This window comes from Lepidochelys olivacea (genome assembly GCF_965140295.1).
Source record: "Lepidochelys olivacea isolate rLepOli2 genome assembly, chromosome: 4".
NCBI lineage: Eukaryota > Metazoa > Chordata > Testudines > Cheloniidae > Lepidochelys > Lepidochelys olivacea.
The window spans coordinates 44749150-44762323 of NC_140414.1; the positions used below are offsets into that span (position 1 = coordinate 44749150).

At 40.3% G+C, this 13174-nt stretch overlaps 1 protein-coding gene across 1 annotated transcript in view; it reads right to left on the reverse strand.

Annotated features, from left to right (window-relative positions):
* Window positions 1–6919: 6919 nt before the first annotated feature.
* SEC24D (SEC24 homolog D, COPII coat complex component) overlaps window positions 6920–13174 on the reverse strand; it is a 94995-nt gene continuing 88740 nt past the window's right edge. Inside the window, exons 21-23 of the mRNA XM_084626088.1 lie at window positions 11817–12008; window positions 9880–9969; window positions 6920–9064 (exon numbers count right to left, since the gene is read on the reverse strand). Coding sequence (XP_084482214.1) covers window positions 8924–9064; window positions 9880–9969; window positions 11817–12008 — 423 coding nt within the window. The 3' untranslated portion in view covers window positions 6920–8923. The remainder of the gene's footprint in view (window positions 9065–9879; window positions 9970–11816; window positions 12009–13174) is intronic.

The following is a 13174-nucleotide window of genomic DNA, read 5'->3' on the forward strand; positions in this document are numbered from 1 at the left end:
GATATGGTAGAGGTCTATAAAATCATGACTGGTGTGGAGAAAGTAAATAAGGAAGTGTTATTTACTCCTTCTCATAACACAAGAACTAGGGGACACCAAATGAAATTAGTAGGCAGTAGGTTTAAAACAAACAAAAGGAAGTATTTTTTCATGATGCACAGTCAACCTGTGGAACTCTTTGCCAGAGGATGTTGTGAAGGCCAAGACTATAACAGGGTTAGAACTAGATAAGTTCATGGAGGATTGGTCCATCAATGGTTGTTCGCCGGGATGGACAGGGATGGTGTCCCTAACCTCTGTTTGTCAGAAGCTGGGAATGGGTGACAAGGGATGGATCACTTGATAATTACCTGTTCTGTTCATTCCTTCTGGGCACCTGGCATTGGCCCCTCTTGGAAGCCAAAATACTAGGCTAGATGGACCTTTGGTCTGACCCAGTTTGGCCATTCTAATGTATGTAACGGACTGTGTGGCCAAGGCCTGTTCTATGCTATATCCTAGACTTTTCTCCAGCTCTGGAAAGTTCATTAGGAGGTAAAAACAAGAGCTCCTTAGCATTCAGATTTATGCCACTTCAATCACCGGGGACCTTCCTAAATGGGCATCTGTCCTTAATTCATACATTGGGTATGCAGAGGCCTCTTAAAAATCTTATTTTTGACTTCAGCTGTCTTGGGTTGCTGATCTGACCATTAACTACAGTCTCTTTAGGGGTGGGGTTTTGTTTACCCCAGCAGTCTATCCCAGCTCAGCACTGCTTTGCTTTCTTCATCCATTTTGCTGAGAAAACTAGTGTGCTACTTGACAGGACTCAGGTTCTTTCTACAGTGGAAGCGGTACTGTGAAAGATACAGGTGAGTTAAAAGCATAGGTGTGACTTGGATGGTTCTAGTGCTTTGAAAACCACTTTTGACTTGCTGATAAAGCCATGCTATAGTAGATTAACATTGGTTATAGGGGGGTTAGTCCATAGCATCTTTTGATCACAACTTATGGGGTTTCATTTTTTTTCTTACGCAGGAGAAAAATCCACAGCTTAGCAAAATAAACCTTCTGTCAAAGGTTTCTTCCATGTTTTGTTTCACATTAAAAACTTCATTTGTCTTTAGTGGTCGTATGCTTGCGTGGCAGAAGAATGTTTTGACCATCAAGTTTAAAGGTAAGTAAATCTTATACTTATCTACTACTATGTCAACATTATAATTCTGTAATTATTTTGTATTTATTAGGATGGGGAAGTGTTATATACAAAGGAAAACTTCTTCCCAATAATTCAGTTGCTCCACAGCTGTCTTTTTTCATTCCACCTTTTTGTCCACTTTCATTAGTGCATAAATGTTTGCTCTGAAAATGTTTCCGTTGGTGAGAAGGTCCATAAATATGTGGCTGATGGAAAGTGTCTGGCTAGCACAGCATATGTAATAAGATGAGGAAGAGTTTATTCTCCATCATTCCTTCCATTGTCAACAAGTCTTTCCCACATGGGTGTGGAGGGCGGGAGACAAGTATAGACATGTATGCTCTGTGATGAAACATGAAATGTTTTTTCTTATACATTCTTTAATGAAAGCCTCGAATACCCGTATAATGCTGTTGCTTCTGATAGAAGAATTCCACTTGAATTCTGAATAATGCTTCGCATTAATTAAAACACTTTACAAATATTAATTGAATTGATACTGCAGACACAGAAAACAAGGTATTCAGAATGTTTTTGGCAGTGGTTAGCATACTCAAGCTTCATTTCCTGAGAAGTATTGTAACCAGTACACTGGCTGCTTTTATGAACACCAAATTGTGGCACAGACAAGTTTAGCTGCAGCATCTGTGTGTCTTCCTTTGGGCTTGAACCTGCAGGATGCTGAGCAATCAGCCACCTGCTTAACCTGAAGTACATGAACAGTCCCATTGACTCCAATGGAATTGTGTATGTGGTTAAGTGCTTTGCTGGATCAGGGCCAGAGCGTTGAATATCTTGCCAGATCAAGTCCTGTATCAGCATCACATCCTTGTCTCTTACTGTGCAAGATAGTGATGAAAGGTGTATTACTGGTCCAATGAGAGCCCCGCCTTATTTTGAAACATATTGTGAAACATTGCTTCCTGTCCTCATCCACCAAACATACTCTTTCTCCTCCTTCGCAGCTTCTCTTCAAGCAATCTCACCTCCCTCTTCTACTTATAAATAATCCCACACCTTTCCTTCTACGAGCTGTTAACCAGTCTTGTTTTGTTTAGATTCTAAACTTATTTGGGGATCAGAACATGTCTTACTCTATTTGTAAAAGGGTATGTAGTCTTAGTGCTATGTAAATTATTTTAAACTTAGGCCTGGTCTGTACAGTTTTTGTACCAGTATTAACTGTTGGGTGTGGGGCTTTTTTTTACTGATATAGTTATGTATCCACCATAGAGGTTGTACTGGTAAAAAGGTACATTGGTATATCCCCTTATTCCCCTTACCCTGTAAAAAAATAAGCTATACCGATATAAGCACTTTTAAATCAATACAACTATGTCCACACTCAGGGGTAATGTACTACTTTACCTATACTTGTGCCGTTAAAGCAGTACAACTTCTGTCTGTAGACAAGGGCTGAGAGGTGACTGAGGCCTGATCTACACTACACAGTTAGGTCGACGTAAGGCAGCTTACATTGACCTAATTGTCAGTGTCTACAGTACAGCCTTGCTCCTGCTGATGTAAGTGCCTTACTACTAGACCTCCAAAAGAGGTGTAGGTCTTATGTCAGTGTAGTTTAAGATGATAGTGTCTGTGTAGACACTGTGCTACTTGGGCTGTTGGCTGTCTTGCCAATTTCACAGCAGGAGCTGTGAGATTGACAAGAAAGCCTAGTAGTTAGAGCCCAGCTGCCCCCTCTTCCCTGGAGAGCCAGGCAGCTGGACCCTGCTCCTGGCTGGGAGCAGTGAGGAGAAGCCCAGGCAGCTTCCCTCCCCCTCACTCTCTTGCTCCCAGCTGGGAACCTTGGCTGTCTTGTCAATTTCATGGCTCTGGCCTGAAGCTGTGAAACTGACAAGGCTGCATGGCTCCTGGCAGGGGCAGCGGGCTGGGAGCCTGTGGAGAGCCAGGCTCCTGGCAGGTAGCTGCCAGTGGAGCTGAGAAACCGGGCTCTCGGCTCCCCACACTGTCCCTATTAGGTCAGTGTAAGTGCTCCTAGTGAGGATGCACACCACTGATCCAAGGACAGTGTGTGGACATGCACCACTGCAGCAATTACTCTTCTTATTTAAAATGTATTTCTTCTTCTTTTCTATTTTGCTCTGTCAAATCTTAAGTCATTTTAAGATGAAGATTTGTCTGTTCTCTCTTTACTTTCCAAAGGAGCCAGAACCCAGCTCTTGAACTCCCGCACAGAAATGATACTCTCATGGGCAAAAAAGTGGATCCCGTCCTGCTTCTCTTGAACTCACTTGCAAACCTCCCACTGCCTTTCAATAAGAGAAGCAGGCTATGGCTATGTTTGCCTATGCAAATATTTTATTTTTCGAACGATTGTTGCACAAGTGCAAACAAGATTATAGCCCCTAATGTCAAGTAAAAAGCTCTCTAGAATTTGCTTTTATTAGATAATAATTGCGGCTCCTTCATGCACTGAATTATAGCTTTGTAGCTGCTGTTGTGCTGGTGATGGTGGCAGGCCAGACAGAGAGACCCAGGTTTCACTGAACTGCCATTTCAGACTAATTCACAGAAGCTGGTGGCTTTATCTATATAAAACCTAAACAATTTATGTATTAGCCATCTGAAATATCCCTGGGGCAAATGAGTTCCCAATATTTAACTTTTTTTTAAAAAGAAATCAAGATTTGACTTGGGGAAAATGTGAAGCTTTGTCTAAGTGAGTAGTTATTGTGCTAAAAGCAGTTGCATGGAACTTGTCAATGTGTTAATTAGGATAGACTAGTCTATGTGCCTTTTTGTTTCATAAATAGAGAAGTGTTTGAATGAAATAGCCCTGTGTACAGCCTTTTAGTAGCTTTCATTAAGGTAAAACAAACAAAATGTCTTGTCTGGAGAGCAATTCTATATAAAGTAATAAAACCTATACCTGAAAAGTGATTCTTGAAATTGTAAGGCAGCTAAGGAAACTGTTTCTCTTTTTTATAAATAGTTTAACGTTGGCTTATATTGTGAGCTTTGCACAGTAAATTAGTCAGTAACACCACCTAGTGGAATAGAAATGAAACTTCAGTTATACTTCTATATTAACAAAAAGAAAAGGAGTACTTGTGGCACCTTCGAGACTGACCAATCCTCTAAGATGCCACAAGTCCTCCTTTTCTTTTTGCGAATACAGACCAACACGGCTGCTACTCTGAAACTTCTATATTACTTTTGAGTTGTCCTCACCTTTACAGATTACTTTGGTGCATTAAGTGGCACCAAATTGTCAAAATAAGATTGGGAGCATATTATGCTAGATGCTGCAAACAGCTCCTGTGTCAAAGTTTATTCAATCTGCATAGACCAAAAAAAAAAAAAAAAGGGGTAGTAAGGGCTGAGGCAAAGGTATAGCGACTTTCCCAATGTCACATAGCAAAGCGAGTATTAGAACAATGTTACTGTTCTGTTCCACATGTGTGATACTTATATTGTATATGCACAGCATGAGGATTTACTACCTTAGTCTAGTTACAGAGACTATAAATGAGAGCACTTTATAAATGAAGGTTACATTTCACAGCTGCCTCTCTCTCTCAAGGCCTTTTGGCAGAGACAAATTATCCTTAATGATACTATATGAAGATCTGAGCCCATTTAACAGTACGTGTAGTGGATTTATTCTAGGGTCGTGCCCCATTAGCCATTGCTCTGTCTCAGTTCAGTTGGTTGACTAGTTTATAGCTAAAACCGGAACACACAGAATTTGACACTATTCTTAGCCCCAGACACTACTAGAAATAAACACTTTGGAGATGTGGGGGTTTCAATCTTAACATAGGACAGAAGGATTCTCAAACTTGTTTTCATATGGTGAACCATCCTAAAAGATAGGAATTGGGCTTGTACTCTTTTTTTTATATAAAAAAACTAAACAAATTTGCTGGTCGTCTTTAAACTCAGGTCTTGTTCAGTCTGAAATACTCTTTTGGGACCACAGAACTAGTGAACTGATATCACAAGAGGATGAAAGCTAAGCAAATGAGATGGGAAGAGGGTAATCAATGTTTACATTTGTTAGTTCCAGTTTTTGAATTAAATAGATGTTCTCTCTCTGTACACAGCATCTAATGACGACTTGGGCTAAAGGACTCATTCAGTATCCCACCATCTTCAGTTAAAGTGAGATCTCTCAATATACTGAAGCTGTCCTGCAGCAAAGCCTGGAAAGACTAGACTTGATATGTCCAAGGTAAGTGTGTGGGTTCTCCCCCTCCTGCTTGAGATAAAATACCTTCAGGCTGCCTTTTACACAAAGGAGTTTTTTAAAAAGTCTACAACACTAACACTTCAAAAAATCCTTGTGGGTCCTCTTTAATAGAGAGAGAACTGTGTAGCCCAGCTCCCCTAATCTGCCTGAGCTACCCACAGCAATTTTTTATTAGGAAAATAATGCATTTTTAGCTGCCTTCATGCAGTTTAGCAGCTAAGAACAAGGAGACTCAGCAATCCACCATCAACTGGTCTGCAACTGCCTATGTTAATATAGTATACGGTGAATTCATGGCGGAGCTGAGGGCCTTGTTCACCATTCTGTGATGATGACTGACTTCAGTAAAATGAACTTTTTAAAAGCCAGGTGGTATTTGAAGATACTACTTCTAATACAGGGTGACTGATCTCTTCCAAATGTATTACTGATATCGTATATGTACAGCATCTGGATTTACTACCTCAGACTAGTAGAGACCATAAATAACTTTCTCCATTTATAAAGTGCTCTTTCATCTTAAAGCTGCCTCTCTTGTTCAAGGCCTTTTAGCAGAGGCAGGCCATCCCTAATGATATTATATGAACATCTTAGTCCTTGTGACAGTTTTTTCTTCCTCTGTCTGCAGACAGCCTGAAATCATGGACCTGAGGAGTGAACCAGCATCATCTGTCTATGTAAGTATATGGCTCTTGTTACTGTAATATCTATGGGTCTCTTGACACATCTGCTGAAATGGGAGAAACCTGAAGTGTAAGTGACAGGTCATAAGAAGTCTGTGGCTGAGCCAGGAATTGAACCAAGCTCTTCTGACTCCTTCTCCAATCCTATAGCCACTAAACTGCCCCCTACATGACAACCAGGATCTGCTATACTTTGGTGCTGCTAGAAATAAAGTTCAAATGCTACCCCATAAATAATTCTGCCTAGTGTAAGCATTTGCAAAGTCCAGAAACTACTGTTGCCAGAATATGTGAGAAGGCAATAAAATCCTAAAGTGAAATAAGTTTATAGTTCCAAATGTTAGTGATTTGCCTAGTTTTCCTGATACCCACTTAAGTCTGTTTCTACTAACTTCAATGGGAGCAATATTAGACCACAGCTTGAGTGCCTTTGCAATTTCTGCAGTGCAGTATAAAGTGCTATACAGCACCATGAATGGAGGCTGCCAGCAGTTTTCAGTCACTGCTTCCCTAGAACTGGTACCAGAGATGACTCATCGCAACCAAATTCCCAGATGTCTTTACAAAACTCTTCCATACTTGAAACTAATAACCAGTGACAGTGAGCCCAGTTTAGTTCCCTCTCCCATCACACCTAAAGTCCAGTTCAGGTACTGGCAAACAAAAACTTCTACAGCTCCAGTCCCTTGTACTGTCAATAGCTGTATTAGTTGGTACGAGACAGTTTGCACACTGCCAGTTGAACAAAGCCCCTTAAGTGTGTTTTCAGTTCACATGCTGAAGACACCTAGCCTCTTACACGGTGATGTACCAAATCTGCAACTGAGCATATGACAACAAATGAACATTCACACACAGTAATGATATTTAATGAACATTTGTTTACATTTTTAAAAAAGTTGCTGGTGTAATTCATAATATATGCTGACTTGGAATGGCAACAAATCTTTCTCCTCCAAATTCCCATCTATCTTGGTGAAGAAATATCAGCTCTAGTTCCCAGTTGAATTTAGTTTAGTGTCCTTCTGTAGTACCCCCATTTGATCAAGAGAGCTTTGAACTCTTTACAACCACTTTACATGATCTTCTAATTCACTTGATGTGCTAAAACATTTCTTAAAAGGCACATAATTTTTTGCAGGCTTCTGAAGTCTCTCCTCTACACTTTGAAGGCTATTTGCTTTCCTTTCACTGTTTGGAAAGAAAGAGTTCCAAAATTCTCATACGTTGTCAAGACAAGCTCTGAAGGTGAGATTTATCATCATGTTCTCATCTTGTGTGAATGCAAACAGTTTGATATAAGGAAACTATCTAATCAACAGAACTCTTAAAGCAAACTGCCTTTTAATCTTCCAAACGCTGCCTTTAATATCAATATTAATATATCAGTCAGTGATCTAGCTTTTTTTAAAGCAATAACTGTCTTAATATATTTGAGTTAGATGGTCACAGAAATACACAACTAATATGTAAATAAATTATGTTGCTTCCATCCTATGTGACCTTTGGTTAAAACAAGTGCTAACTGTTCTTGGAGTTTCAGAAAAGAAAAATTTGCAACACAACTCTGGTCTGAATATTTGTCTAAGTTAAAAGCTATGAATATTCCAGTTGGTAAATAACCTAATTCAGTATAGTTAGATTACAATCTTTAACAGGTAAGGTTTCAGACCTAGAAACTTTTTTTATAGACCAACACTAGTGTGTTGAAGACACACTAGTAAATGACTCGCTTTATATTGACTACAGCTAAGTACAACAAAAGTTACCCTGGATTTGGTGGGTACACTTATTACTATGCTACCCTTCCCTTCTTTCACTGTAGTTTCTATGGGCCAAGTTCTGTATCTCCTGAGCATGATGAGAAGCCAAAGAGACCAGCTGTAGGTAGACTTCTTGCTTCTGTATCCTTGATTATCCACACATGGATGTAGACCATTGCACCATGCCTCACTTACATACAGAGCCAGTTCATCTCCACAAGACTTCAGTCATGACCCTGTGTAATTTTTAAAGCCTTCCCTGTTCAACAGCAAGGATGTCATGTGCAAAGTTAGCCTAGCTCCCCATTACTATTGCACTCCCATGGTAAACATGCTTATAGCTCTGCAACTGGTTAAACAGAAGTAGTTCAGAGTGCGACACTTTTCTTTAATAGCACCATGATTTGTGAGATTGAGATGAACCAGCTGCCTGAACAACATGCTTCATTGTGGTACATGTAGAAAGTAAGCCAAAATTAGCCCTCGATAGTTTGCCTCTGTAGAAGTAAATATTTGCATTTGTCAGGGAAAGAATTACTTTGCTGTGTGCTTCATTAGGGACCATATAGATGATCCCAACTGCTCAACACAATATATGGTGACAACCAGAAAAGGAACAGGGCCCCATGGAAGCCCACTTGAACAATGTTATTGCAAACTGGATATTTAACTGTTTGCCCTCACTTGCAAATTTTTCCATGTTTAAAAGACCTGATTAAATATCAAAATGTAAAACTAGTTTTTTCCTCAATTATAGTACACTTTATATGAAAAAACCCAGAGTAGATAACTGAGGACATTGGAATGTTCTGTGAATTATATTCAGGAAATATGCCTTCATCTGTCAATTAGAAACAGACACTCTTTAAAGCCCCTCCCAAAAGATTTATACCTGAGTGCAGAATTTCCTACATATTAATAGGTAAACTAGATACTCTGAAAATAAGCGCTAATATGTGAAATTAGAAACTGTACAAAAATAGCATAGGAAAAGCTTAGTTAAGCACCATTTGGAGTTAGTCACCAAATGGAAGGTCTCTCATACTTCATCAGATATTCCTTGCATTGGTATGTCAAGCTTCCTTTAGTTGAGCAACTGACAGATCTCTTTATGGACACAGCATAGGAAATCGACATAAGAAGCTCCTCCGTAAAGACTTTTGTCTTCCACCAGGTATTGTCGGAAAAGCATTTCTGCCTGTTCCCGTTGCTTTGCTATTAGCAGCTGGAATGAGAAATACTGATTATTCAGGATACAGCAAGGGTTTGCTTTGCTTTATACGCAAATTAGCTGAGCACTGCCAAGTATACTACTTCACTTCACTTCCACAGGGTCGGTAACTCATGGAAACTGATCTAGCTAGCTAAAAATAGCAGTGAGGACATAGCAGCACATGGGAGCCCATACTGCTACATCTTCCCTGCTTTTGTGAGCTAGCTAGATCAGTTGGTTACATCTGTACTGTGTCTATGCTGAAGCTCATGTAGACGTACCCATGCTAACAAAGCAGAACCCTCATGGTGACTAGCTGTCTGGGTATGACAGTACTGCAGATACTGTGGGTGCATGTGTAAATATTTTGGAACAGCTTAAGCACCTGTCTTTGAAAATCTTGCCCTAAATAATCAGCATGTGTTCAATTCAAAAGCAAGCCCCTGATAAACCACCACCCTGATTTAATTACTGCATGTGAACTGTGCTATGTGCCTTAAAGCTTTTACTACATTTGCCTTACTTTGCTCCTATTTAAATCAATAGTAAAACTGCCAGGGACTTCAGGGGAAGCAGAGTTAACCCAGCCCTTTGGGAGATAGCTACAATTTCTCATCCAGCAAGAAAAAAAAAGCTGAATAGGGGTAGGTCTTTCCACTGATACAGAACCTGCTGACGTCAAAACCCCATGCAGCAATAAGGGTTTCTGAACAGGGGTCCCTTTGCTACAAATTTCCAGTCAAAGCCAGCATTGCACAAATATTCTTTAGGACAAGAGGAATTAGTTTTTTGAAGTAAAATAAAGTCATTCTCATTTTCTCTCCTACCTTCATGGAGTAAGGTCTGTTGCTCTGGATGTAATCCATTATTGATCTGAGCTTCTTAGAATAGAGGTTGTCCACTTCAGGGAGTAGTGTCTAATAACAGAAGTAAGAGGTGATGAAATGGTTACATGGCTATACACACCTACCACTAGTAGAGTCAATGCTAACATTAGTGACTAAACATTGAGGGCTGTGTAGAAGAGGCTGTCCAAGACCGCACAAAATTATACTGGCAGATTGTGAAAGGTGTAACCAGTTCCCATTTCAAACAGGAAGATGTACCAATGGCCAGATATAAACAGATGAGTAACTGTATGCCTTCAATGAAATATCAGTTTTCCAATGGGAAAACCAACAGGAGGGTTACTTAATACCCAACCCATAGCAGTTACATGAAAAAGAAAAATGACATTCAAAGTTGAACATAGTGTTGTCACAAGAGGGAAGAAGTTCAGAGCTAAGGTTTTTCCACTGTTACCTTAACTCTGCCTCACTATGCTTAATCAATATGCTAGGGTTTTTTGGTGCAGGCAATTTCAAAAATAATTCCATCCACTGTATGGATCTATTACCATCCATTAGAATGAAAGGGAAATGTACTCTCCATTATCACCATGAACAAACATATAGCATTTTTTCTCAGGGTAAAGTCATGCAGAAGTTGAGGTTTGGAGCAGAGCTTTCTACCACTAAACACCAGTAGTAAAATTGCACAAGCACAGCAGGTGCCGTAGTGATGCAATGACCACTTTGCCCTGTGGCTCCTGGAAGGACTTGCACCAGCTCTGAAGTGATTTCTGCAAAAGAGGTTTTGGGGGGATGCCTGGAAGAGGGCCAACTAGATCTGAATTTATGCAGCAGCAGTGTGGTGGAATGGCAGTCACTCCCCAGGCAGTAGCCCACTTGCTAAAATCCATGCTCCTGCCCCGCCATCACAATCTCCTCAAAAGGGAAAAAACGACCCCATGCTAGACAGACAAATAATTGGGCTTTGTGGAAAATTCTGAAGCTGATTTGTGGTACCTTTTCTCCAGTAACACTGTGCAAAGCAGTTGGACTGTGAACTAGTACTTGAAGTTGCAGATTTGTGTTGACCCTTGCAAATCTAGCATTGTGTGTTATAGTGTCCTCATAAGGCAACTTAAAGGCTAAGCTGGCTTAACTACTCATTACTAATATGATTATGAATTTGGGGGCAGATCCTCAGCTGAGTTGAGAGGGTAGTGAAAGAAAGTGGTCTTCTGTGCTCCTTTGATCACGGTGTGTTGAGTTGGTCACAGTCATCCAGCAGTTTAAAGAAGCCTAAATGGTGCTCTAACCTGCATTGGCTGCCAAAGGCTAGTCATGAGGGACTATTACAGCTGTCGGGGATCAGTGGGGCACAAGGGAGCCCTTTGCCCAGCCGCACCCCCATGCTAGTACCCCTGGGGGGCGGGGTTAGTAATGTAGGAGCTACTCTGGCTGGACTACATCATCCAAGGCTTCGTTATGTAAGGGGATCCTCTGGGGAATAGATCTGCCTAGTTTAGGGCCACTGGGTGCCCATAAGACAATGCAATCCAAAGCAGCTGAATTAGAGCCTTAATCACTGATTTGGTTAGAAATCAATTAAGACCATTTCATCAAATGTATTAATTATTCAGAAGTATTTGCTCATTTTCAGCCCTTTGTGAACTGTCCAGTGGCTGCTATTCCTGTTGGATTGCTGGTCACCTAAATCACAGAGTATTGTCTCTGTGCCCTCAATGGGTGACCAGCACAGAAAGAGAGACTCAAACTACCTACGCTCTTCTTTCAATCCAAAAAGTTATGACCTTAGTGGTGTAACCATTGGACCACTTATTTATTTGGAAATTAAATTTCCCAACAGAATGGCTTCCCATTTATATAGAAATCACATTTTCTGCAGCCCAGTCCCCACTCCCCCACAATATACTCACAGCCTCTGTGCCAATATGTGCAAAGGATGGCACATTAAAGATCCCTTGAATAAGCTCTGGTGGGGCGCTGACTCCCAGCCACAAGAACATATTTAGCCCATTTGCCAAGAAGAATACCCCTCCTTCAGACAGACGTTCCTCTGAGCAACGGACAGCAGTGGGGAAAGCATCACTCTTTATATCCATAGTGTGCTGCAGGACAAAGGGGAAAAAGTAGTGAATTCAGTTAGTCTTTTTTTCTTTAGTGTAGCTGAATGTCATATAAAGAAGCGTCGAGTTCTATTGCTAATGGGGAGTTACACTCTGAAAAAGTAACTATGTAAAAATGGCATTTTAGGGTCATAACACATTTATTACATCTCAATTAGTAAGTTTTTGAAGTCAGGCTGTGTTCTTTCTAGCTCACACATCACCTCCCATGAGATTCTGCAGGCCAAAGGGTTTGCTAAATTATACCTGTACCACACTGATGCACCTTAGTGTAACTGACTGTCTAAACAGAGACAATTGGGTTGCACAGTTCTGACTGGAATTTAGTTAACAATCCTGTGAATGATCTGAAAGCAAGGAAAGAACCCAGCTCACTCTCTCATAGCTGTACTGCCTCTGCAGGGCTGACAGTGGTAAAAACTTACTGTTATCACTGACGCAAGCAGGCACTACTTTGAATACGCACAGGGAGTGAATCTGCTGGGTAAGAAGTTACCTTTTTTAATACAGCCACTTTTCAGAGTAGAGCTACCCTTTACATAAACATAATCTAGTCAATTTCAGTTTAGAAGCTGTACTACCTACCCCTGAATCTCCTGCCTATTCTTATTGTTTTGAAATGCATCTTTAAAAAGAGATTCTCTCCTCGTGCTGTTTGAAGGACACAAAAGGGGAACAGTGACTGACTTTCTATTGAGGTGACACAGTGAAACTGATTATACAAAGTGCTTTCAGATTCACGAAGTGAACAAAGTGAAAAGAGAGAAAAAACTTCTTATAAATTGTTACTGTAGTTATTTTCTATTAAGCTACTGAGCTACCCTTAATAATAATTCTTTCTGAAAGACAGAACTACCTGTCCTGTGCATAAGTGGAACGATAGTCATCTTTCACTACCCCTAATTCAGGATTTTTTTAAAATTCCAATAAAGCTGTTAATCAACAATGTAAGCATCCTTTAATACTGACATTTAGAAGAAACAAACAGCATGAAGGAAACTATCTATTGAGGTTATTATCACACTATTGAGCAGAGTAAGAGCATCTACTCTTTAGCAAACTATCTAAACATTTGGGTCAAAGTGACTGTATCCGTGCATATACAGACAGCTATAAACTGCTGTCTCACTGTCCTCAGTGCCATGTAG